This window comes from Mustela lutreola, chromosome 1 (genome assembly GCF_030435805.1).
Source record: "Mustela lutreola isolate mMusLut2 chromosome 1, mMusLut2.pri, whole genome shotgun sequence".
Lineage (NCBI taxonomy): Eukaryota > Metazoa > Chordata > Mammalia > Carnivora > Mustelidae > Mustela > Mustela lutreola.
In genome coordinates, this window is record NC_081290.1 from 228826076 (window position 1) to 228853203 (window position 27128).

At 40.7% G+C, this 27128-nt stretch overlaps 1 protein-coding gene across 2 annotated transcripts in view; it reads right to left on the reverse strand.

Moving 5' to 3' along the window:
• The window catches only part of ACER3 (alkaline ceramidase 3), a 153408-nt gene extending 126810 nt beyond the window's left edge, over window positions 1-26598 (reverse strand). The window contains exon 1 of one of the 2 annotated variants that reach the window (XM_059188326.1): window positions 26370-26598. In XM_059188326.1, coding sequence (XP_059044309.1) covers window positions 26370-26472 — 103 coding nt within the window. In that variant the 5' untranslated portion in view covers window positions 26473-26598. The remainder of the gene's footprint in view (window positions 1-26369) is intronic. The other variant, XM_059188317.1, reaches the window with a different exon arrangement.
• Window positions 26599-27128: the final 530 nt, after the last annotated feature.

The following is a 27128-nucleotide window of genomic DNA, read 5'->3' on the forward strand; positions in this document are numbered from 1 at the left end:
TGCAGCCATCAAAAAGTGAAAGCTTGCCATTTGCAAGGACGTGGGTGAAAGTAGAGTGTATTATGCTAAGCAAAACAGGTCAATCAGAGAGGGACAATTATCATAAGATCTCATTGATCGGAATTTGAGAATCAAGACAGAGTATTGTAGGGGAAGGGAAAATGAAACAAGATGAAAGCAGAGAGGGAAACAAACCATAAGAGACTCTTAGTCTCAGAAAACAAATTGAGGGTTGCTGAAGGGGAGAAGGTGGGAGGGATGGGGTGGCGGGGTGATAGACATTGGGGAGGGTATGTGCTATGCTGACTGCTGTGAACTGTATAAGACTGATGAATCACAGACCTGTATCCCTGAAACAAATAATATTTTTTATAAATAATACTTTTATATGTTAATAAAAAAAGAAAAAAGAAAAAAAAATTCAGGAACGATTGTTCCATAATGGGGAGTTTAGGGATAATTAGGAATCCCCAAGATAATTTTTAAAAATTATTTAGCTCATCGTACAAAGTGATCAATGAAAGCTGTTCTCTTCCATTAAGAAAACCAAAGGTGTTGGGTGGAAGGTGGTAACACAAGGTCTAAGAACCAGAGTGGGTGCTAACTGGGCATTTTGGAAATTTCACAGCTGAAATGGACCTCACCCATCACCTGACCTGCCACTTACCTTACTTGCACGGGAGCACAGAGACATCTAGGGTGAGGCCCAGCGATCCATGTTTGGCTCTCCCAACGTCCGGGCCTGGGCTGGCAAAAGTGCCGCTGCAGACAGAACGAATGGGATTCTTGGGTCTTGTGATTCCACTGCCACCCTGAGGGCTGGCACTTTGAGGATGGCTTTCCAAAATGGGGGTATTGTATGCAACTGATGAACTGTTGAACTCTGCATATGAAACTAATTATGGACTACTTACTGGCTAATTGAATGTAAATGAATTAAAAAAAGAAACCTAAAAATTGATCATAATTTACATTTTGCCATGTCTGCATCAAGCTTTTATTTTAATAAATTAAATGAACTATTACTGATATAATCAAAGTCAACCATCTCTCCAGTCAAATTCCCTTCACACATTTCCAGAGAAAATGGCTAGTGTTAATTTGGGTGCATAATTGTAATTCATTTAAAAATTATTTTCCATATATGTATGTCCATAAACATACAGTTTTGTTTTGTGCTTTTTATGTTTATCTAAATCGGGTAACTCTATGTCACTCCACAAAGTTTTTTTTGTTTTTGTTTTTTTTTAAAGATTTTATTTATTTATTTGATAGAGCTCACAAGTAGGCAGAGAGGCAGGCAGAGAGAGAAGGGGAAGCAAGCTCCCCGCTGAGCAGAGAGCCCCATGCGGGGCTCCATCCCAGGACCTTGGGATCATGACCTGAGCCGAAGGCAGAGGCTTTAACCCAATGAGCCACCCAGGCGCCCCTCACTCCACAAAGTTTTAATCAATAAAAATTAGGTGAGAGATCCAGTAGATAATTATAACAGTCCATTCCTTTCAACTGCTGTACAGTATGCTATCATAGGAATATACCAATTTTACTTATCTATTCCCATACCACTGGACATTTTAGGTTGTTTCTATATTTTCTTTGTTTCGTTTTGTTTTTTAAAGATTTTATTTATTTATCTGAAAGACAGAGAGAGCACGGGAGGGCGGGGGAGGCCAGAGGGAAAAGCAAACTACCTGCTGAACAGGAAGCCTGATGCGAGACTCGATACTGGGACTCCATGATCATGACCGGAGCTGAAGATAGCTGCCTAGCCAACTAAGCCACCCAGGCACCCCTGTTGTTATGTTTCTTTTATTAAACAATATTTCATTGAACATCTTTATGTCCATTTATACAAGTATCTTGCTTACTGCTTTATATGCATATAAAACAGACTTCCAGGACACCTGGGTGGCTCAATTGTTAGGTGGCTGCCTTCGGCTCAGGTCATGATCTGAAGGTCCTGGATGGAGTCCTGCATGAGGCTCCTTGCTCAGTGGGAAGCCTACTTCTTCCTCTGCCTGCCTCTCCCCCTGTTCTCTGTGTCTCTCTCTCTGCCAAATAATTACATAAAATCTTAAAAAAAAAAAAAAAAGACTTCCTAGTTAGAGAAGAAGAAAAGGAAAAGAGGAAAGAGATGGAAAGGAGTCCTGAGCTATCACAGAGGCAGAAGGGCAAAAAGCAAGGGTTGAGAATGCTCATTAGAGTTCCCTTACATTCATCCTCACTATCACTGCCATATTTCAGGCCCTCTTATCTTAACTTGTATGAGGTTAAAAAAAAAAAAAAAGTAGAAGTAAGTGAAAAGTAAAAGAACGCATGTTCCATGTATTATTTCACATGAGGGGGGTGAACAAATATCTTTTCACTTTTGATACAGAAATGTAGGTTCAGTGTATTTTTTTTTAATTTAAAGTAAGCTCAAACAGAATAAAAATAAAGTTTATATTCTAAATCACTTTTTAAAGAATGGAAGTATCCCTTACATCTGCTGAGAATATCAAGTCACAAAATACTACATAAGGCATAGTCATATATTTTTATTTTTAAAATATGTGTGTGTGCAGAGAGAAAAAGAGAGAGAGAGAGAAAGAGAAAAGTCAGTATGGAGGATACACAGCAAACAATTAACTGCTCCTAAGAAATGGTCCATGAGGCCACAGGTGTGAGTTGAGGGTGAGGTGACACAGGAGTTGGTACACGGAATCTAAACCACAGCTTATGCAGATCAATTATGCCTCATAGGCCTCCCGGGACCAGGTATGATTTTTACATTTCATTTTGTAATGTAATGCTGAACAGGGTGATTACTGGTGCTTTTCATTTTTCTTTTTCTGCTTCTTTGTATTTTCTATATTTCCCTTCACAACATTTTTAAGAGCTGAACTAAGTACTTCCCCAAGTCTAAAGTGTAAACTTCATGAAGATTTCACCAGTTTCTCCCAGACTTAGCACTGTGCCTGGCATATTGAAAATAGTCAATCAATATTTGCTGACTGATTCAAAATTTTCCACAATAAGTAATTACTCTCTAATAAGAAAAACAAGAAAAGTGGTTTCCACAAAGGAAATGCATATGAACATTAATTTTATGAATACATGAACATGATTTTAACATAATAAAAAAAATACAACATACCATAATGGAAGTTCATAGAAAATGTTATCAATTCATTAGACCTTGGCTTGGTATAATTGATGAAAACTTCACAGAAGAGATAATATTTCAGTTTGCCTTAAAGGGTGAATAGTAGTTTAACAAGTGCAGAGAACAATATCCGACATAGAGAAAGCACACGAATGTACAAAGCCAGAAAGAACATATTGTGCCTAGGAAACCATGACAAATGACTTTTATTAAGCCTAGGAGGAAAGTTGTATTGGAAGCTACATACAGCTCCTCTGATACAGTGGAACTAATATAAACATGGACAATATCTCTATGATCTCCCTACCAAACTACACAAAGTCTGAACTCTTCCAGAGAGAGCAAATGGGGAGTAAATGATGCAGAGGAATGATAAAGAGAAGAATAACTTTAAGTTTACAGACTGGATACAGTAGGAAGGGGACAAATAAGTTATGACTACCATAATCCAAATGTGATAAGTGATGATAAGGAACTAAACTAAGATGGTTGTGAGATGGGAGAGAGGGAAGAGAAGGCATGAATGACTAATTTAAGCGTCTTCTATGATGAAAGGATATATTCCCAGCTGGTTACACAAAAGGCAACCAAAAGCGTGCAAATATATAACTTCACTGTAAAACTAATAAAATGTCGAAAATGTTAAGAAAGTTACCCACTTTCTTTCTACGGAAGGAGGAAATAATTCAAAATATGCAGGACGATTATCATAAATGTTCCTCAAACAGATTTTTCATTATAATTAAATAAGGTGCTTAGCATGGTGGTTGACACATAGTGTCAATAAATATGACCTATTAGTATTGTTTTTAACATTGCCAAAAAAGACCATAAAAAGTAATTTTTTCCTAGAAATCTGTATATATTTTTAATAAGTAGTGGTTCCTCCTTAAAACACTCTTATTAAAATTTTGAATTTTTAATTGAAGTATAGTCAACATGTTAGTTTCAGGTATACAACACAGTGATTCAACAATTTTATACATTACTGAATGCTTCCCATGATAAGTGTATTATAATATTATTAACTGTATTCTCTATGCTGTATGTCTCCTTAAAATCTTTTCCTGAGATATCAGAATGCAAATCTTCCCTGTTGCTTAGGGATACATTTCATCAGATCTAATTGTTGAAAAAGTCATTAAATAAAAGATAAAGCACATAAAACCATTCAGCAACGGTAGGGAGGTCACAATGAGGATCTTAAACATGTCTGTACAGAGTAGGGCCCATTACTGTTAACAAATTCTATCTTCTTACTTCTAACATCTAAACTGTTACTTCCTCAGTGAAGCCTTAAATAAGCAAGCAGAAAATCACCTACAAACTGTGAGGTTGTGCTTACGACTCCCCTAACTGTCAATAACACTTTGTTGATGGTCTTTTTTTTCTTCACTAGTCTTCCTAGTTGTCAAGGATGATGTCTTAATGCCAATTTCAAAGGCATACCATATAGCTTGTACATAGCAGGTGCTCTGAATATAATTGTGTACAATAGGCTCTATTTACAGCTGGACTGGGAAAACTCCATCTTCATCTCTGAGGACATCTGGCTATCTGGCTCTTGGACAAGATAAGGTCAATTAGATTTATGATGTGCTGTTTCAGGTCCAAAACTACCTGATGACCTATAAACCAGTTTGTTTACTGACACATTTTCACCTGATAGAACTGGTTAGCCAGCCAGGCTTGACTACATGACCAGAACAACATAAAAATACCCCACTACGAACTGCCTTGAGCTCTCCACAACCCAGAATTTATCACAAAGACCTTGGTGGTCAATCCAAGGATGAAATGGACCTGTGTACAAATTGGGATTCTAGACAGTTTCCCCTTGATGTCCCCCACATTCCTAATGCTTCTTCACTCTCTCTCTTGCTACACCATATCCTTTAAACAAAAGCCTTAAGTAAATATGGAGACTCATGAGTCCTTTCAAATACCCAAACTTGAAAGATCTTTGCAATACTATTTTCTGTACACTTTCATGATTATAAACATAAGCCATATGGCTCAGCTAATATCCTTGTCAATCTTAATACAACAAAAATTTCTGTATTGTATACTGTTTTATAGTCTATAAATACTTTCACATACACTAACATTAAATTCCCAAAGTAACCCCACTAAGGAGCAGACTAGAGAAACCCAGACTCAAAAGATTAAATGACTTGTCCACTTTTGCTCAACCAAAAAGGGGCAGACTGGACTCAAGCCCAAGGTATAGGTCTAGCAATTAAACTAGGCTGCCTCCCAAGTCTGCAGCAATTAATGCCTATGCCATTATTTGAGGGCTTAAGTTAATATCTCTACATCTTTTTTTAAAAAAAGATTTTATTTATTTCTTTGACAGAGAGCGAGCAAGAGAAGGGAACACAAGCAGGGGGAGTGGGAGAGGGAGAAGTAGGCTTCCCGCTGAGCAGGGAGTCCAATACAGGGCTTGATCCCAGGACCCTGGGATCATGACCTGAGCCGAAGGCAGATGCTTAACCAGCTGAGCCACCCAGGTGCCCCGATATCTCTACGTCTTGATGGGGCTTCCAGAAATAAGTTACAAAGGCATCCATATCCATCCATCTGGATCATTATGTATAACATACATACGATCATTATGTATACATACATAAGATCATTATGTATGACAATACATAATGTTGATATCAAGAGGTTGAACATATTCATTCCTTCATTCCACAATTATATTAGCATCAATTATGAGGCTTAGACACCACATTAGGGAGAGTTTAGTTGTAGCAAAAAAGGAGACATTTTAAAACAGAAAAATGAGGGGCGCCTGGGTGGCTCAGTGGGTTAAGCCGCTGCCTTCGGCTCAGGTCATGATCTCAGGGTCCTGGGATCGAGTCCCACATCGGGCTCTTTGCTCAGCAGGGAGCCTGCTTCCCTCTCTCTCTCTCTGCCTGCCTCTCCGTCTACTTGTGATTTCTCTCTGTCAAATAAATAAATAAAATCTTTAAAAAAAAAAAAAAAACAGAAAAATGAATACTTTCTCAGTTGATGGATGAAAAGGAAGTTTAAATTTAAGTGCGTAATCTGACAGACTCTAAATATTAATAAAACTATTATCCAACATTTTAAATGGTACTTTTAGAATGCAAAAGGTCATTACTTTGTCTAACTTAATCCTCAAAACCAACTTATAAGGTATTTTTAATCAAATCTGACAGCTAAAGAAAGTGAAATCAAAATTAAGCAATTTGTCCTAATATATACAAGATTGTACAGCTTGAACAAGGCAAAATCAGGACTCAAATGCAGGGGTACTAATAACTGTCGCTCTCGCCAGCAAGAACGACACGGAGACACGCGTGGAGGCAAACTTCTTTAATGGCTTCTTTTTATCTTCTTCCCCCTCTGGCGCAGCACAGCACGCAGCTCCCGCGCCCCGCTCGGCCGCTGCCGCCGCCGCCTCCAGGGCCGCGCGCCGCCCCTCGGCGCCCGCCGCCACCGCCACTGCCGCCGCCATGGTCCGGGCTGCGGCCCCCTCAGGCCGGCCGGCGGGGCGCGGCCTGGCTCCCAGCGGGCCCGCCCCTCTACAAGTACATTCAAGCATATATACACCGGCAGCTTAGCCCACCTAGCCAATCACCGCAGTGCTCATGCACCTCCCGCGTGAGTGGACCTAAATGAACAGCCAATCATATTCAGTCCCTTACAGCTCTTAGAGTAGGCCTCCTGTACTGGCTCCCGACATCTCCCCCTTTTTTATTTATTTATAATGGCTGAGATCGTGCCTGTCTTAGGTTGCCAATCCTCAGCACACATGCTTACCCGTCATCGGGTACTCTCCCTGGTCGAAGAGCCCCTGTCTTAGGTTGCTATGGTGTGGGATCAGTCTTACCCGTCTTTGACTACCGATCTAGCATACTTAGCCATATCTGGGGGGAGGTACCAGCTTCAAGAGCCATCATGGCTTGAACCATGAGGTGTTATTGTCCACACACCCAATGTAACATTATTACGTTAGCTGTGATTAAGAGAACAGCCATGGCACCAAGTCCGGCCCACTGTTTGAGGAACGAAACAGATTGCTGTAACATTTTTTTCCACTCACTAACAGGTGCAATACAAGATCAACCCTTTGATTTACAATAAGGATCCCAGCATGCAAATGTCCGTTAATTTGTTCTTGCGTAGCCAATGCTTCAGCGACCATTCCTGTTACGTTGTTGAGCGCAGCTGCTGTCTGTACTGAGGTTGTCAACGCTACTACGGCAGCAGTAGCAGCGGCGGCGCATGCTGCGATAGCTGCAATAATGGCTGCTGTTATTCCAAAGTCTCGTTTATGTCGAAGCAGCACCGGCAGCTTGTCAGGGTTCACCTGTACTGGCATCGGGATATACGTCGGTATCTTGGCTATTACTGCCGAGTCTCCCACCGTGGTGTTCCAACATTCTGATAGCAGACAATTCTGGGACTCACAAGAGAGACTAAAAGCATAGTTAGTGGCAGGGGCATTGAATACTATAAAGAAAAAAGGGGGCTTGAGGCAGACAGGTGTGGGCGGATAGGATATTGTTTTGGCTGTGGTGCAGTTGCAGGTAACATTCGTCTCAAACGTGGCGCTAGGGTGTGCCTTGTATGCACAGTTGTGCCATATAGACCCATTAAGGAAGTGCAGGCTTTCCGGACCGGTACATGCTTGTGCAGTGTTACAGAGTAGCCACTTATCTAAGAGGTGGGCAGACGTGCCTTCACCGGGTCTTAGTAGGTATAATTATAGCCAAAAAAGGTGGAGTTAGAGTAAGTGGGGATTTTAGGACTGAATGAGAATCCTGTTCCCACCCAAACTCCTGAGAGGCTACTATGGCAGCCACTCGTGCAGTGCAGCTTGCACAATAGCAGGCCTTGGTGCAGCAAGGTTTATACGGACGAGGCCCCTCGTAAGGTGGCGCTGTTGGGGCTGGGCGCGTGGGCATAGGATCTAAGTTATCTACCACTTCCGTCTCTGTTTGTAACTGCGCCATAGCTCCTTCTTTCACTTTTAATTTCAGCTGCGCCATAACTTTCCCCTGCATTTTGAGCTGCGCCATAGCCTTCTTTAGCTTTTCCTCCTTTTTTGCAAGCTCCTTTTGCATCTTGCTCACCTTTTGGCTTTTGGGCGATTTCCCTCCTCTGCTCCTTTCCAAAAACCAGGGAGCCGTTTGTCCCACTTCTCTCAAAAACAAACAAGCTGTTTTATTTTTTAAAGGAGTACCAATTGCCTTAAGGATATCAGAAAGTGGCCCCAGCATTTTATATGTGGCCATCTCGTTTCCCATACCAGAAAGCTTTACTCTCGTCCTTATCCTAGGAACTTTGCAGCCATCTCGTTTCCCATCCCGGAAAGCTTTCTACGCTCGTCCTGGACTTGAGGAACTTTCCCTGTCACTAGACAGAAATAGGTGCACTCTTTACCTGATCGTTGCCTAACTCCGCGTGTCTCTTCTGCACGAGTTCCCGGGTTTCGGCACCACTTGTCGCTCTCGCCAGCAAGAACGACACGGAGACACGCGTGGAGGCAAACTTCTTTAATGGCTTCTTTTTATCTTCTTCCCCCTCTGGCGCAACACAGCACGCAGCTCCCGCCGCCCCGCTCGGCCGCTGCCGCCACCGCCTCCAGGGCCGCGCGCCGCCCCTGGCGCCCGCCGCCACCGCCGCCGCCGCCTAACCGGAACTGCGCCGCCGCCATGGTCCGGGCTGCGGCCCCCTCAGGCCGGCCGGCGCGGCGCGGCCTGGCTCCTGGCGGGCCCGCCCCTCTACAAGTACATTCAAGCATATATACACCGGCAGCTTAGCCCGCCTAGCCAATCACCGCAGTGCTCATGCACCTCCCGCGTGAGTGGACCTAAATGAACAGCCAATCATATTCAGTCCCTTACAGCTCTTAGAGTAGGCCTCCTGTACTGGCTCCCGACAAATAACCTGTCTTCTTTCCATTTTATAAACTATTTCCTATTCTTATGTTGATTTCGATTAGAATGTCCTATTTCATTTTTTTAAAAATATCCACAAAGTGAGGAACACCTGGGTGGCTCAATTGGTTGAGTATCTGCCTTCAGCTCAGGTCAGGATCCCAGGGTCCTGGGACTGAGCCCCACACTGGGCTCCCTGCTTAGCAGAGAGTCTGCTTCTCCCTCTCCCTCTGCCCCTCCCCTCCCCGTGCTCTCTCTCTCAAACTCTCTCTCAAATAAGTAAAATCTTCAACAAAGAAAAAAGAAAAATCCTCAAAATGAGGGGCTCCTGGATGGTGCAGTCAGTTAAATATCTGACCCTTGCTCTGGCTCAGGTCGTCATCTCAGGGTCGTGAGATGGAGTCCCATGTTGGGATCCAAGCTCAGCGAGGAGTCTGCTAAAGTTTCTCTCTCCCTCTCCCTCTGACCCTCGATGCCCTGGCTCTCTCTCCAAAGTGGATGAGTGAATCTTAAAAAAAAAAAAAAAAAAAAAAAAAATCCACAAAGTGAAAAAAAATTCAGTAAAACATTTTTTTCTTATCTTATCATAATAATTATGAATAATTTAGAATTTAAAGTAAAATAAAGTAATTTAAATGTCTTAGTGATTTTATTCTAATTGATGGTTATAAATATATTTCTTAAATATTTATTGAATTATATATCTTTTTTTTTTAAGATTTTATTTATTTATTTGACAGAGAGAGATCACAAGTAGGCAGAGAGGCAGGCAGAGAGAGAGGAGGAAGCAGGCTCCCTGCTGAGCAGAGAGCCCGATGTGGGACTTGATCCCAGCACCCTGAGATCATGACCTGAGCCTAAGGCAGCGGCTTAACCCACTGAGCCACCCAGGCGCCCTGAATTATATATCTTTAACTTCCTGGTAATTTCAAAGTTTTCTGGAAAATGAAATAAAAATAATTCATTTCTTTTGGTCAGCTTCCAAATCCATATGAATAATGAAAACAAATCACTGAGATATGCATTTCCTAAACATGAAAAGCTATCTGAGTTGTGGAATTGCTTTTGAAAATGTATAATTAGTTGTTAATGTTCAGTAATATCTCATTCTTTAAGACCATAAGCAACTAAATACTTTCTCCAACATAACTTAACATTAAGTAAAATATGTTTATGAATTTATTTCATTTAACTTAATGTCTTAAACAGGGTTTAATTTAAATCAAATTCCTAAGCAGTAGGGAAAAAATTAAAAACTATAAAATACAAGTTTTTTAATTTTTTGAATTCCCAAATCTCTGAAGTGAATTGTTCTAGGGGCAACTGGGTGGCTGAGTCAGTTAAGCATCAGACTCTTGATTTCAGCTCAAGCCCCTCATCACACTGGGCATGGGGCCTGCTTAAGATTCTCTCTCTCCCTCTCCCTCATCCTGCCCCCAAAGAACTGTTCTAGTTCTACCCAAATAACTTTGGGTCAGTTTCCACTGGAACAAGACTTTTTTTCAGGGTATTCACTGCCCAAGTGTCAGCTTTTAAATGTCTAAAAAAACTGCTTTAAAGAAAACCAGAGAAAATGAGATAGGTCGGCCAAGACAAGTGTCCCATGTAGCAAACAAAGGTTTCTCTGTGATCCAACTAAAACAGCAATGTTCTTACACCCACACATACATATAGAGTATTTGCATGGTCTTTTCCATTATAACCTTTAATCTGAATACTGACTTTATTTTAAAGTTGATTTTTATTTTATTTAAAAAAGAATGAGAATAAAATAGTGGGAAAAAATCACACAAATTATATAATAAAAGAAAAAGAATAAAGCAGAAGAGTACTAGTATCTATTGAGTTTATATGCCTGGAAGCAAACTAGTGACCTAATTTACATAATCTTTCTAATATAAAATATCACCTTGTGAGCTTTTCATTCTTATTTTATATATCTGGCAAGATTAAGAAATTTTCCTAGTGTCATATTGCTCCCAAGTGGGAAGATCTAGATTCAGTCTCATGTCATTTGCTCTTTAACAAGCTGTGTTCCTAACACCGCAACATGCAAAAAGAAAAAGGAAAGAGAGTAAGAGAAACAGAGTCATAAGCGTTGGTCTATCCTAATTAATCTTAAGAACCAAACAAGCCATGTAATTCTGGCAATTATACTAGCCTTATCTGAACGTCTACAGAATTTATTCATCTGGAGGTGCCTGGGTGGCTCAGCCGTTAAGTGTCTGCCTTCAGCTTGGGTCATGATCCTGGGGTCCTGGGATCGATCTCCGCATGAGGCTCCCTGCTCAGCTGGAAGCCTGCTTCTTCTCTCCCACTCCCCCTGCCTGTGATCCCTCTCTCCCAGTGTCTTTCTCTGTCAAATAAATAAATAAAATCTTTAAAAAATTAAAAAAAAAAGAATTTATTAATCTGTGATCCATTATGACTAAAGAAATGATACTGTCTTAAGGCAATTCTTTCACTGCTGAAACAAATCACTTATCTTTTCTGCTAGTCACCTTTTCACAATTTTAAGTTTATACCTCACATAGCACATAATTTACTGGGGGGAAAAAATCCATCATACATTATAAAGTACTACATGTATAGTAGATATTTAGTAAATATTTGTTGAAAACTTCCATATTCACAATGCCCTGAAATCCGTTAAGTACTTGGATAGTTGATAATATGATCAGCCTTCAGTGAAACCGGACTTAGAAAGTTCTGGTTTTAGGGGTGCCTGAATGGCTGAATTGGAAGAGCATGCAACTCTTGATCTTAGGATAGTGAGTTCAAGCCCCAAGTTGAGTGCAGAGATTATTTAAATAAATAAACTTTAAAAAGTTTTGGTTTTGCAGTTCAGTCTGGAAAAAGGTTCTGCTTTAATCAATCATGATCAAGACATACTACTGGTTATCTGAGTTGATTCATCATTTATCTCCACTAGTAATGGCTTCAAATGACAACAAAGGAAAAATAAATCTTTTTTATTTTATAGATTACAATGGGCAGAACATGCCAAGCAATTTCTCACTGGTTTAACTAACAACATTAACTGGGAACTTAATCTATATTAAGATACTGTGCTAAGTGCTATGGATACTGAGTTAAAGCTTAAAAGTTTTTTTTTTTTTTAATATTTTTATTTATTTATTTGACAGAGAGAGAGAGAGATCACAAGTAGGAAGAGAGGCAAGCACAGAGAGAAGAGGAAGCAGGAGGAGAGAGGAGGAAGCAGGCTCTCTGCAGAGAGCCTGATGTGGGGCTCGATCCCAGGACCGTGAGATCATGACCTGAGCCAAAGGCAGAGGCTTAACCCACTGAGCCACCCAGGCGCCCCAAAGCTTAAAAGTTTTTTAACTTGAGGCATTATCAATATGGTGGAGAATATAGATATATTTATAATTACAATACTCTGTAAAACATATACACATCATTCATTCAATAAATATTTGCTGAAAGTCTCATATAGTAAACACTGTAACAAACCCTGGGATACAGCAATGAACAAGATCCTAGGGCCCCTCCTTTTATTGACTTTACATGGTCTCAAAGACCTCCCAAGTCTACAGAAAAATGAAATCATCAAAAATCATAAGAGCACAAAAAAAAAATCATAAGAGCACATAAGGAAGCACGCAGCCATAAAAGAAGAACAGCAAAACAAGCAACAGAGACAAAGATGAAAGATATTGAATTAATGGATATAAGATATTAAATGTTTGATATGTTTAAGGAAATAAAAGCAAAAAAAAAAAAAAAAAAAAAAAAACCCAAAAACTAAAAAGCTATCAGAAATTGTCAGGTAGATTTAAAAAAGAAAGCCTTTAGAAATGAAAAATGCTAAAGAGAAAAAACAAATGTGAAAGAAAAAAATTTAAAAGACTGAATTAACCAAGTAAAGAGAGATGAGAGAGATAAAGCAGGACATTCCAGATCGGAAAGAAAAATGTATGCAAACACAGGAAACTATGAAGCTGCATTCTGTGCTTGAGGAAATAAAAGCTGAATTATATTGCTGAAGTATAAAATGCAAGTGTTTAGAAAGGCAAGAGATTACATCAGAAAAGTCATCAACGGCCAGTTTGTGAAAGTCTTTATCCATTATACTTCTCAACTCTATATTGCACATGTGCCAATACTCACTATCGGAAGTTCTTACCTTATATATCTGTAAGCACACATTTTTATTTAGTTAATAGTATTTCTAGTTTTGAAATGTATAAATCGTTAGCTAAAATAAAGAAATAGCTATTAAGCAATATGGCAGACACCCCAAAAATCCTCTTACAAACACCTAGACACGCTGGATAAAGTTTAATAATATATTTTTCAATGCACAATTCAACTCCCAAAAGACTAAAGGTAATTCCCAGAGGGAAAAACTAAGAACCAAGAAAATCAGTATGACTGTTCTACAAAGAGAAGGAGGTAGGGCAGTGAATTGGCTGTCTCATTATCATAGAAAGTAGAATTTCAAATGCTCACAAAGGAATAAGAGATAAGGCACTGGACCATGGAAGGATGGGAACTGGATCTGAGATCATCTACATGAAATGCTTGAGGGACTACCTACTCATTAGTTAAATGAAACAGAAAAGCAACCACCCAGTAGCACAGAAAACAGTAAAAAAAGTTGTTCCATAGTGATCTAGTTTAAAACAGTAAACAAATAAAACAATAAAAACAATTACCTCCTCTGGAAGTAGAAACACAAGGTTTGTGACAGGCATATTCTAAAGTGGCCACCAGGGGGCGCTGGGGTGGCTCAGTCAGTTAACGAGCAACTTTCTTTGGGCTCAGGTCTTGATCTCAGGGGGCCATGGGATCCAACAGAGCAGCCACTCTGCACACAGCCAGAGTTAGCTTGTCCCTCTCCCTCCCCTTCACCCTCTGCCCCTCACCGCACTTGTATACACTCTCTCTATATAAGAAATTTTTAAAAAACTTTTTTTAAATAAATAGGGCACCTGGGTGGTACAGTCAGTTGGGTGTCCAACTCTTGGTTTCAACTCAGGTCCTAATCTTGGGGGCATGGAATTCAGCCCCCTGTGGGGCTCTAAGCTCAGTGAGGAATCTGGTTGAGACTTTTCCTCTGCCCTCCCCCATCATGCCCCCCTTACCTGCTCGCTCTCTCTCTCTCAAATAAATAATTTAATTAATTAATAAAGTGGCCACCAGAATCCTTACCTCCTAGTATGCAAGCCCTTGTGTAACCCCCTCCCTCTGTATGTAGGCAGAATTAATGGCTTGCTTCTAACCAAGAGAATATAGCAAGATGATGAGATATACATAATTATATGTATGTGATAGTATAATGTGGGATTGCAGCTCCCATCTTGCTGGAGTCTCTTACTCCCTTGCTGGCATTGAAAAAGCAAGTTGCCACATTGTTGAGCTGCCTATTCTGGAGGTTTCATGTAACAAGGAACCAAGGGCAGATTCCAGGAGCTAAGAGTAGCCTCCATCCAAAAGCCAGCAAGAAACCGAAGCCTCAATCCAACAACCACCAGGAACCAAATTCTGCTAGTAAAGGCTTCCCTTTTCAAGCTTCAGATGAGACCACAGCCCCCACCAACACCTTGATTGCAGCCTTGTGAATCTCTAAACAAATGACCCAGCTAGGCCAGGCCCACACTCCTAACCCATAGAAAATATGAAACTATAAATATGTGTTACTTTAAGCCATTACATAAGTAGAAATTTGTTATGCAGCAAAGATTAATCCAAGGTAGAACTACATACTGAACAAGATGCACTCACTCTCTCTTGTTCTATCTCTGGCAAATAAATAAATAAATGACATGTAAGTTAGGAGGAGTATACACAAAGTTAAAGTTGCTTCTTTCAATTACCTAAAATGAGAGAAGAAATAAGTTCGGACTTTAAGTCAAACATGTATTTAAAAAATACTTAAATAAACACCAGAACTAGAACAAAGGAGTAGCTTCCAAACCATAGAGGGGAGAAAGAAATTTTTAAAAACCTATCACTGCCAAAAGAAGGCAAGAAATACAGATGTAGAATAAAAAGCATTATAAAAAAGGGTGGAAATATGGGATGCCCAAGTGGTTCAGTTGGTTGGGTATCTGCCTTTAGCTCAAGTCATGATCCCAAGGTCCTGGGATTGAGCCCCACATCCCTGCTCAGCAGGGAGCCTGCCTCTCCCACTCCTTTTGCCTGCTGCTCTCCCTGCTTGTGCTCTCTCTTGCTCTCTGTCAAATAAATAAATATCTTTTTTTTTAAAAAGGATAGAAATAAAAATATATCAGTAGTCACAGAAAGCAAGAAAATAAGACTGAATTTTAACAATAAAAGAAACAGTTATCTGCTTTATAGGATAAATACCTTAAACATAAGGGCACATAGTAGCTGACAGTGTAAAAAAAAAAAAAAAAAAAAAAAAGCCTGGGTAAAAAACAGGCCAGGCAAAAGGAACAAAATAGATTTTAAAGCAGAAATTCAATATACAACTTAAATTTCACATCATTTTTAGAATTAGTGCCATTATTTTTGTCCAATCTCTTAAAGAAGCAAACCATTTACTGATGGTACACATGGCTTTGTACTAGTCTCACAGTTGGTAGAGCAATTTTATGAAGATACCTACACAGCCCGTTTACCAAATAATTAAGGAAGACTTCTTACAGAAGGCAGTAACAAGAAATATAGGCTGTAAACAGGATTTACACGTCTACCTAAGACAGAGTAATAAGGACCATATTTACTCTCCTACCTGAAGCAACCAATGAAGCAACAAAGGTGCACAAGAAAACTCTTTGGGGTCCTCAAAAATTTTTCAAATGTATAAAAGAGGTTATGAGACAAAAAAACATAAGAACTTCTGATCTTCTAAAAGTAAAAGTTGAATTTGGGCATGCCCTACAATCTAACCATTATACTTGTCAATATATACAAGAACTCTTAATTTGTATATACTAGAACATGTACAAAAAGTTTAAAACATTATTTGTAATAGCCAAAACCTGAAAACAAAAAACATCCAAAACTGAAGAATGGATAAATCAACATATTCATACAATAGAATTCTAAACAGTAAAAATAAATGAACTATATCTAAACCCATCAACAGAGATCATTCTTGGGAACAAGGATGATACATAATTGAGAAAAGCAAGTTGAAGAATAAACACACACATACACAGTACAATTCCACTTATATAGACTATAAAATAAGGAAACCTAAACAGTGTATTTTTAGAAATGCATATGGTAAAAGCTAGGAAATGATAAACAATAAACTAAGGATAGTGATTATCTCTGGAGAAAAAGGAAGAAATAGGATGAAGGAAAGGCACAGAGGGGGCGGCTAAATGTTTATTTAATGAATGCTCTTTAAAAAAGAACAGTCCTCCTTTATCAAGGTCATAATTCTCTTTGATTGTCAAGCTTTAAGTTGGACGTTTCTTTCTTTTTCTTTTTTTTTTTTTTTTAAGATTTTATTTATTTGACAGAGACAGAGAGAGAGAAAACAAGCAGGGGAGAGGGAGAGGGAGAAGCAAACTCCCTGCTGAGCAGGGAGCCTGAAATGGGAAATGCAGGGCACAATCCCAGGACCCCAGGATTGTGCGTGAACTGAGCCAAAGGCAGACACTTAACTGAGACACTTAACCTAAGTTGGATATTTCTAGAGTAGTAAAAGAACACTGAACATCCAATTGGCAAAACGAACTAAAGGAACTCCAGGGATCAAATGGATATCAGACAACAAAACCAGACTGTCCTCCTGTCTACTTTAAAAAGGGGGTGGGGGTGGGGAGGAATTGCTACCCAGCAGGTAAAATAGCCTCAAACTGTAATATTTCATTTGCAAAGACTATCTTACCTAGACCGTCTCCTTATTGTTTTGTAGAAATGAATGAATTCCAACCATAAGACAGTTTTTACAGCAGTAACAAAATTTTAACAAGTGCAATGTTAAGAGTTCTATTTTGAGTCCATTCACTCTTTCCTCTTGCTGTTAAAAGCAGCTTGCTCTGAAAAGTTAAAGAACTTTAAGATAGAGTCCACACCTATAATGCATCAAAAATTTTTCCAGTCATGCAACTGAATTATTTCAACCTTAAAGTACTTATTTCACAGGGTAAAACGCCTCTTTTGAGTCTTATGAGTGCATTATAGGGACAAATAAAATGATGCTTATAAAAATTCTCTGAAATTTTCAAAGAGAGGGCCTATATTAAACTTTATTATTATTTTTAAAGTTTCATCCTCTAAGAATAAAATGTATGGTGTGATTTGGCATACTCTGAGTTTACACAACAGGAAATCAAAATTGCTCAAAACTCAACTTTAGGGGTGCCTGGGTGGCTCAGTGGGTTAAAGCCTCTGCCTTAGGTTCAGGTCATGATCCCAGGGTCCTGGGATCAAGCCCCACATCGGGGGTCTCAGCTCAGCAGGGAGCCTGCTTCCTCCTCTCTCTTTCTGCCTGCCTCTCTGCCTACTTGTGATCTCTGTCAAATAAATAAGTAAAATCTTTAAAAAAAAAAAAAAAACTCAACTTTAGACGCTATTCAGTTACTTGTTGCTGAATAATAAGCCACCTCCCAAACTTCATGGCTTTAAAAAAAACGATTTACTATTATCTCTCATGGGAAGAACACAAACAATGAAAAGTGCACCAAAATATAAACATAATACATAAACAATGTTTTGGCAAGAGTACAGTATATTCAAGGAAAGCAGGAATTATAGGAAAAGGGAGGAACAAAGACTAAAGAGTTTAGAATACACCAGATCCCACAATGAGTTAAAAAACTACATAACTAAGAAAATGGTGAAAATTGAAGACACACCAAATGTTAGTGAGGAAGTGGATGAAATGCTGTGAATGTAAAACACTATGTAAAACCACTTTGAGTAAAGATCTGGCAGTTTCTAATAAAATTGAACACAAAATTAACCCTCTGACCCAGTTATTCTAATCCTGACTATTTACCTATAAGAATGAAAATATTAAAAAAAAAAAAAGAATGAAAATATATTTCCACAAGACAGCTGGTGCAAGAATGTTCATAGTAGCTTTATTTATAATTGCCAAAACCTGAAAAAAGCCAGGTGTTCGGCAATAGGAAAACTGATAGACTACGGAATATTCATATAATGGAATACCACTTAGCAATAAAAAGGGACTACCAAAACTTGCAACAACATTGGTGAAATCTCAAAAACCATACAGTGAATGAAGGAAGTCTTATACCAAACAGTAAATACTGCATGATTCCACTTATATTCCGTTCAGAACAGGTATATCTAATCTATGATGCGGGGGAGGAAAATCAGAACAGTGGCTGCCCTAGAGAGAAGGGGAAGGTGGAGGTGAGGATTAACAGAGAAGAGGCATGAGGAACTTTCGTCCTTGATAGTAAAGTTCCATATTCTAATAAAGGTTTTGGTTACATAAATGTATGCACTTGTTAAAATTCAGCAAATATACCATAAAATTTGTGCATAACATCAAATATAAATTTTACATCCAAAGAAAACCCACAAATAATTGATCTTTAAGGGTACCTGGGTCGCTCAGTCAGTTAAGCGTCTGCCTTCGGCTCAGGTCATAATCCCAGGGTCCTGTGATCAAGTCTGTATCAGGCTCCCTGCTCAGCAGGGAGTCTGCTTCTCCCTCTCCCTTTCCCTCCCCCGCCCATGCCCACTGTCTCTCTCATGCTCTCTCTCTAATAAATAGATAAAATCTTAAAAAAAAAAAAAAAAGAATTGAACTGATAATAGGCATGTTAAAGGATTTAGGGGAAAGTGTATAAATGTCTGTAATTTACTTTGAAATGTATCAAAAATAAAGTGAATTGACAGAAGAATGGGTAAATGGACAGATATGCACTAAAACAAGCATGAGGTGCCTCAGTGGCTCAGTCAGTTAAGCAGCTGCCTTTGGCTCAAGTCATGATCCCAGAGTCCTGCCTCTCCCTCTCCCTCTGCCTGCTGCTCTCCCTGCTTATGCTCTGTCAAATAAATAAAACCTTAAAAAAAAAAAAAAAGTATAAAACAAGCATAATAAAATGTTAAAATAGAATCTAGGCAACAGATTTTTCACTACAAAATTCTTGACTGTTGTGAAAATATTCATTAAAAAAAAAAAAAAAAAAGGAGTTTTCATGCCATGTTAGAATTTGGCCTTTATACTTCAGTTAATAAAAAATCCTCGAAGGGAGGGGTACCTGAGTGGCTCAGTCTGTTAAGTGTCTGACACATGATTTCCGGTCAGGTCATGATCTCAGGGTTGTGAGATCGAGCCCCACGTCAGGCTCCAGGATCAGTAGAGAGTCTGCTTATCCCTCTCCCTCTGCTCCTTCCTCCTCTCGCACACATGCAGGCTCTCTATCAAATGAATAATTTTCTTTAAAGAAGTCTTTTTTTTAGGGGCACCTGGGTGGCTCAGTGGTTTAAGCCTCTGCCTTCGGCTCAGGTCATGATCTCAGGGTCCTGGGATCAAGCCCCACATTGGGCTCTCTGCTCAGCAGGGAGCCTGCTTCCCCTACTCTCTCTGCCTGCCTCTCTGCCTACTTGTGATCTCTCTCTCTCTCTGTCTGTCAAATAAATAAGATCTTTAAAAAAAAAAAGTTTTTTTTTTAAAGTCCTCCAAGGGAAAGAGAAGCATCCAACCCTGTAAGGAGTAATCACTCAAGGTTTAAGGAGGTATCCACTGAGAGAAGGTAGCTACAAATGACAAGGGAACATCATGTGCAAAAGCAATCCCACTGAAAACATCTACAAATTCTGGTATATTTTCAATATATGCAAACAAATGAAAAAAAGGATGAAAGGGAGGAAAAGAGAAGAGAGGAAAGGTCCGCCAAAGTGAGGAGTCAAGTAAGTCAAGGAAGAAACCTCCCCCCCAAAAGTTTAACATTTCAACTGACTGGATGTGGCCCACCCACATCACTGAGAATAATCTTTACTTAAAATCAACTGACTGTAGATGTTGACAACATTTATAAAATACCTTCACAGAAACACCTAGATTAGTATCTAATTAAATTAGTGGATATGGGGGCACCTGGGTGGCTCAGTGGGTTAAGCCGCTGCCTTCGGCTCAGGTCATGATCTTGGGGTGCTGGGATCGAGTCCCGCATCGGGCTCTCTGCTCAGCAGGGAGCCTGCTTCCTCCTCTCTCTGCCTGCCTCTCTGCCTACTTGTGATCTCTCTCTGTCAAATAAATAAATAAAATCTTAAAAAAAAAAAAATTAGTGGATATGATAGCCTAGCCGAGTTTACACATAAAACTAACCATTACAGATGAGGAGGCCACAACTATAACACAGTATGATTTTCTTTTTAGACTTATTTTGACTAGATTCCAATTCAACTAATATTTATTGAGCACCTTGTATTGGCCAGGCACTTCACCTGACTGTGTACTTTAACACATACCATGCCATTTAATTCTCCTAACCCTCTCAGATATCATTATTCTCGTGTTATAGAAAATAAGCCGATACAAACAATGACTAAGTGCTTTGCCCAGAGTCACAACATTCAAGTGAGCGAAGTTCAGATAGGATCTTGATCCTGGCTCCCAGTCATTATACCATAAACTTTTCCCACAGTATATATGTAGGACTTTTGTATCACTGTTTAATGCTTCTGCTGTCTCTTTTGGGCTCTATCATTTTGCCAGACTTAAAATGTTTCTCCATGCCTCCACTTCTTTTAAAATGCTCTTTTGCACTACCTAAAACTCTCCCGGTTAGGTTTTTTTTTTTCCCACTAAGAGAGAAACAGTTGGCAAAGGAATAGGGTAAACCCAAAATCAAAGGAACAACTTAAAAATTTAACGAGAGCTAATAATGCACTGGGCAAGACTTTCATTTATTTTCTCTAATGATTTTATCTATTTGTCAGGGAGAGAGACAGACAGGTAGAGGGAGAAGCAGGCTCCCCACTTAGCAAGGAGCCAGATGCTGGATTCAATCCCATGATCCCTGGGATCATAACTCATGCTGAAGACAGATGCTTAAGCAACTGTGCCTTCCAGCCATCCCAAGACTTTCATTTAAATGTTCACTATTCTATGTATTCTAGCTTAGTAAAGTTCCCCAAATTACCATTTGAGGTATTCATTCTTCTTATTTACCCATATACCAATTACTGTTCCATTAAAAAAAAAAATCTATCATTTCTTCCAATATGTACCACCAAATGAAAATTCTTCCTAGTTAATATCTTGGACAACACAGGTAAATACTAAGCCAAGATGAGACTTCAAAATGCTCTTTGCCTTCAAGCATTACTAAGCTCTAATGACTAACTATAGATCTAAGTCTGAAAAGTGGTTTGAAGGGCTCCTTGATGGTACAGTCAGTTCAGCATCCAACTCGGAATTTCGGCTCAGATCATGATCTGCAGGTTGTGAGATCGAATCCTGCATCAGGCTCCGTGTTCAGTGGAGAGTCTACTTGTGATTCTCTCCCTCTCCCTTTGCCCCTCCCTCCCCCCCTTGCAGGTGCATTCTCTCTCAAAATAAATTAGTAAATAAAATATTTTCAAAAAATTAAGGCAAAAACTGTTAGTGATTATTCACTGCACTTTGTTATTCAATTCATGTACAGACAGCCAAGTGTGTAGCTGAGTTGCCTCCTTGTCTCCTGGTAATGAAAGTATGTGACATTTTACAAAAATGAATAAGCAAAAAATGGAAATAGCCAACAATGATGAAAGTGTAGCAAAGAAACAAAAAGTGATAATATTGGAAGTAAAATTCCAATCACACATAAACAGTTATCAAAGAAATAGGTGACAACGATGATGTTGATTGCTGCCATCTGAGGGACTCTAGATAAACAGCCAGACTAACTTAAAGGCAAACTAATCAACATAAATGAAAAAAGTGGTTGTAAGAAAAGGATGAAGAGGGACCAGAAGAAATGATGCCAGTAAAAAACTCTGCATTAGAAGAACTCTCAGAGATATTTCACAATATTGAAAGTGCAAAGAGTAAAATGTTGAAGCTGAACCAAACTTAGAAAGGAGAATGACAATTCATTAAGGCATAGAAAAATCACTCATTCCACATCACATGTTACATGACAAGAAAGCCAGCACTGTTCAAACTACTTTTGGTAAGTTTTTGTACAAAGAAATAACACATTTTAATTATCAGTGTTTTTAATGTTTTAAATTACAGAGTAATAAATAATAGTTTCGCTTTTTTTTTTTTCATTTCTCTAATTTATAACCAACAATAAGAGGGTTTATGGTGTTTGACAAAAAATTTTAAAGTTCTCAGAACAACTGTAACTTTTCCCATTGATTATTAAGACTACTTTGCCAGGGGGCACCTGGATGGCTCAGCTCTTAAGCATCTGTCTCCGGCTCAAGTCATGATCCCAGAGTCCTAGGCTCAAGCCCCATATCCAGCTCCCTGCTCAGCGGGGTGCCTGCTTCTCCCTCTCCAGCTCCCCCGTGCTTGTGTTCCCTCTCTCCCTCTCTCTCTCCATCATAAATAAAATCTTAAAAACAAAAAACAAGGGGCGCCTGGGTGGCTCAGTGGGTTAAGCCGCTGCCTTCGGCTCAGGTCATGATCTCGGGGTCCTGGGATCGAGTCCCACATCGGGCTCTCTGCTCAGCAGGGGGCCTGCATCCCTTCCTCTCTCTCTGTGATCTCTTCCCTTCCTCTCTCCTACTGTGATCTCTCTCTGTCAAATAAATAAATAAAATCTTTTTAAAAAAACCAAAAAACAAAAAACAAAAGACTACTTGGCCAGGTTTTAAGTTGCATGTCACTACCATAAAGAGTGAGGACTGCCTGTACCTATAACTTCTGCCACACCAAGGGATATATTATTTCGCAATTGTAATTAAGAAAAAAACTCTACCTTTTCCCCTGTCCTTACAATGAGCTCAAGCAAAAAAGGAATTTGGAAAAAAAGAGAAGAGGAAGAAGAAAAGGAAGAAGACTTTGAACTGACCTTGGATGATATTAAAAAATAAAAAGGCAAATTTTCAGGTATTTCAGTGACTCAGAACTGCTGCCACTTCTGAACACGCAATTCCAGAAACTCATTTTTTTTATTATTCAAAATACACACAGCCTAATGCTAAAAGATAGGACTCTTGAATAATTATTCAATTTATCCTTTGCAATAGTATACTATTTCACCTATCATCATCCCTTACATACAGGGACAAAATGAAAATGCCTTTAGAATCAGACCTCAACTTGAATACTATCTCTACACCACATTTTGCAACATTAGGTTGAAAAAATTAAAGAGGGGAACCTGAGTGGCCCAGTAGGTTGAGCTACAGACTCTTGATCTGATTTCAGCTTAGGTAATGATCTCAGGGTATGAGACTGAGCACCCCCCAAGCCAAGCTCAACAGTCTACTTAAGATTCTCTCTCTCCCTTTCCCTTTGTCCCCCCCACCCCACATGCAAGTGAGTGCTCACCCACTCTCTCTTTTGCTTTTGCTCTCTAAAATAATAAATAAATCTTTAAAAGAAAAAAAAAAGAATGAGAGAAGATAGATGAAGTGCTTATTAAAGTGTGGTATATAGTAAGCACTTAGATATGCCTATTATCTCCATTTTTATCTTTAATATTTGTATCATTACTGTAAATATAACAATGATAAAACTATACTTGTTTTTTTTATTATTTTATTTTATTTTTCCAGTGTTTCAAGATTCATTGTTTATGCACCATACCCAGTGCTCTATGCAATACGTGCCCTCTTTAATACCTACTACCAGGCTCACCCAATACCCCATCCCATTTTGGTTTTTTTTTATTTAAGAATCTATCGGGTGCCTGGGTGGCTCAGTAGGTTAAGCCTCTGCCTTCAGCTGAAGTCAGTCTCAGGGTCCTGGGATGGAGCCCAGCATCAGGCTCTCTGCTCAGCAGGGAGCCTATTTCCCCCCTCTCTCTGCCTGCCTCTCTGCCTACTTGTGATATATCTTTCTCTCTCTCTCTCTCTTTCAAATAAATAAATAAATCTTTTTAAAAAAAGAATTTATGTATTTATTTGAGAGAGAGTGATATAATGTGAAAGAAAGCATGAGCAGAGGAGAGAGGGAGAAGCAGACTCCCTGAGGACCCTGGATCATGACCTGAGTTGAAGGCAGACTCTCCAACCAAGCCACCCAGGCACCCAAAACTACATTTGTTTTAAACACACCATTATTAACCAGCATATTTTTCAAAGATCAAGTTCTCATACTCCAAAATATGATAGATACCCACTGCCTCCTAGGTAAGAAGACTTGACCTCAACTTCCTCCCAATAATTTTCTCCAAAGGTACACGTGCAAACAACAACCAACATTCACTTACCCTCTTCTTATACCCCGATTCCTATGTCAAAACCCTCCCTGCAGTCTGCTCAGTTTCCTCCTCTGAGAACGGTAAGACCAAAAGCCATTTCCCATTTCTCAGAGCTATCTGGCAGAACAGAAGTATCTTGCACTCTCATAGCTCACATGACTTAACTGTCAGTTTTCTCTTGATTCTAATCCTTGGTTCTAAACTAAGAGCCATTATTACCTATATCCACCCATAAATATGCAAAGGACCTAAAGGACAACTAAAGCCAACCCCTTTTCTTTACTAAACAATTAATTCTCCATAAAATAATCATGTGAGTTAGTTGAGCAATGTCTGTTTCAACACTTTCAGGAACCTCTATGTCTCCTGAATCCATCCTATTATTCTTCGGTTTAAAAGTTTCCTTATTTTGAAGCAAAATCTCTCCTCTACAGTTAGTTTCCATCCATACACTGTAATTCCACATTCTAGAGAAATAAAGTTAAACTGCTCTGCATGACAGCCCATCCAAAATTTGAAGACCCTTGAGTTTCTCTTTTCCATGTTACACATTTCCAGTTCAGAAAGCATGGTTTCAAGTCTCTTCTTCTCATGGACCTTCTCAGGACCACGTATGGGTTTGCCAACATGACCTAACATCAAACTGGTAAAGCGCTTCCTTGCCAACACATGGGCTGCCAAGTAATTACACTACAAATGATCCCTTTGCCCTTATACTTCCATCACTACATAAAAATTATTACTTTAAACCAGTAGTTCTGGATAAATGGCTCTCAACCTAAATCATGGTTTAAAAGGAATGGTTTAAAGTCTTGAACACTACAAAGAGTTCGGGTTTGTCTCTGTTTGTTTTTTTAAATTTAGTCAATTATTGTGAAGAGAATGAGGTAGCATCAGCTAGCAGGAAACTCTTGCCTCTTTCCTAGAAAGCCAAACAAATGCCTGAGGAAAGGACCCAACAAAGAGTAGGTTAGCAAAGAAGAGTTGCTTAGTGTCTTTACAAAGTGGATCCGATTAAAAAAAGAAATAGCCCAAAAAATGCTCTGTACTTTGCCAGAAGCAGATAGGTACCAGAAGAAAGATCAAACACTGTGCTCTCAAAAACACTGTGCTCTCAAAACTTAACCAAAGTAAACTGCATTTTAAAAAGTGGCAGATTTTTCCTGTGCTCCGCTAGCCTAGTGGAATAAAATCTGGCGAAACACACACATACACACACACACACATACACACACACACCATCCCTACCCCTCTACCCCACCCCAGGGGGCAACTGGGGACTGTCAGGAGCAGCAGCTGGAGGAGGATGTTCCCCAAGTCCTCAGAAGATGCAAGCAATGGAATTAGTGTCTTCAGATGAACCTTAAGCCTTAGGTGGTCTTAAAGGAGGCAGAGTGGCGCAGGGTCTTGGTCCCTCGTGTTCTTGAGAGCCTGGCACCTTCCCTGGCATGGACCGAAGAGGTCCAAAGAGAACAGACGAAGAGGAATGGAAAAACCTGGGACTCTTCACGGTTGGGGTAAGACTAAGCTAGGACCTGTTCCTTTCTCCTGTGCCCTTAGGCCGAAGGTGGTGGCAGCAACAATAGGAGCAGGTGTCCTGGGCCCTCATTATAACGAGCAGTGCCCACTCTCCCAACCTCCGCTCAGGCCGCCCCAGCCTACCCCATGCCTCCACTCCGCCAGGAATTCTCACCCCAGCCCTACCCCTCAGGCCTCCCCTCAAGTCCAGCGGGGGCTCCCCCCTTCTCTTCCACTCCCCCAAACTCAACGCCCCCAAACCGTCCAGACCCCGGCACCCTTCAGCCGACACACTGATTCCCCCGTCCGCTCCCCTTTCAACAGCGCTCCCATTCCTGCCCCCAGGCCAGGGCTCCCCACTCCACCTTCCCGGCCAGGCCTGGTGCCTCCCCTGGCGGCCAGGTCCGCCCTCCGCCTTCCTCACGCGGCGTCTCCCCTCAGACCGGCGCCCTCCCTCCCTCCCTGCCTCCCGCCTCAGGCCCGGGCGCTGGCACCCGCACTCACAGAACTCGGCGATGTACCAGGTCACCGCGTAGTTCTCCTCGCACCAGTCCAGCGTGGACGTCGTGGGACCCCAGTAGCCCTTGCGGTCCGCGGCCGGAGCCATCGCGCACGCTGCCGCTGCCGCCACCCAAGCGCTCGCCGCTCGCTGCGCTCGGCTCCGGAGGCTCCCAGGCCGGCTCCGGCCCTTCTCGCGCGCTCACCGCACTAGCCGCCCGCACGCCCTCCCCCGAGGGGCGGGGCCGGCGCCGTCAGCGGCAGTACCCCGCGGGGAGACTCCGCCCACCGGCGCCGCCAGGCCGCCCGCGCCGGGCCGCCGCCCCGCCCACCCCAAGGGCGCTGAGGTTTTCCTCCGCCCCCTTCTTCCCAGGGCGGGGCTGTGCTCTGGACGCGGGGGCGACGGTTCCCGGGCTCCCTGTCCCACCCAGACACGCCCCTGGCTATAGGTTAGGGGCTCCTTGATAACCCTGAGGCGTTTCTCTGTCTGGACGTGTTTGAGCCTTTATCCCTGTGTCTGTGCGCGTGTGGTTTGATTTTTAACGGGGGCGGAGTGGGTTGAAACCTTCCACAAGCCCTGGCTTGATAAAACCTGTGTAGAGATGCACCTCAGTATCTTCCTTGGAGGGCAAGCCTCAAGTGGAGCCCAGAAACAGATCTCTCCCAGCCCCCCGGGAACTGTAGGAAATAAACAGTGATTTTCTGATAAAGGTAGAGGTAAGTGTCTCTCGGGAACAAAGGGAATGGGCCACAACCCTGTAGCAA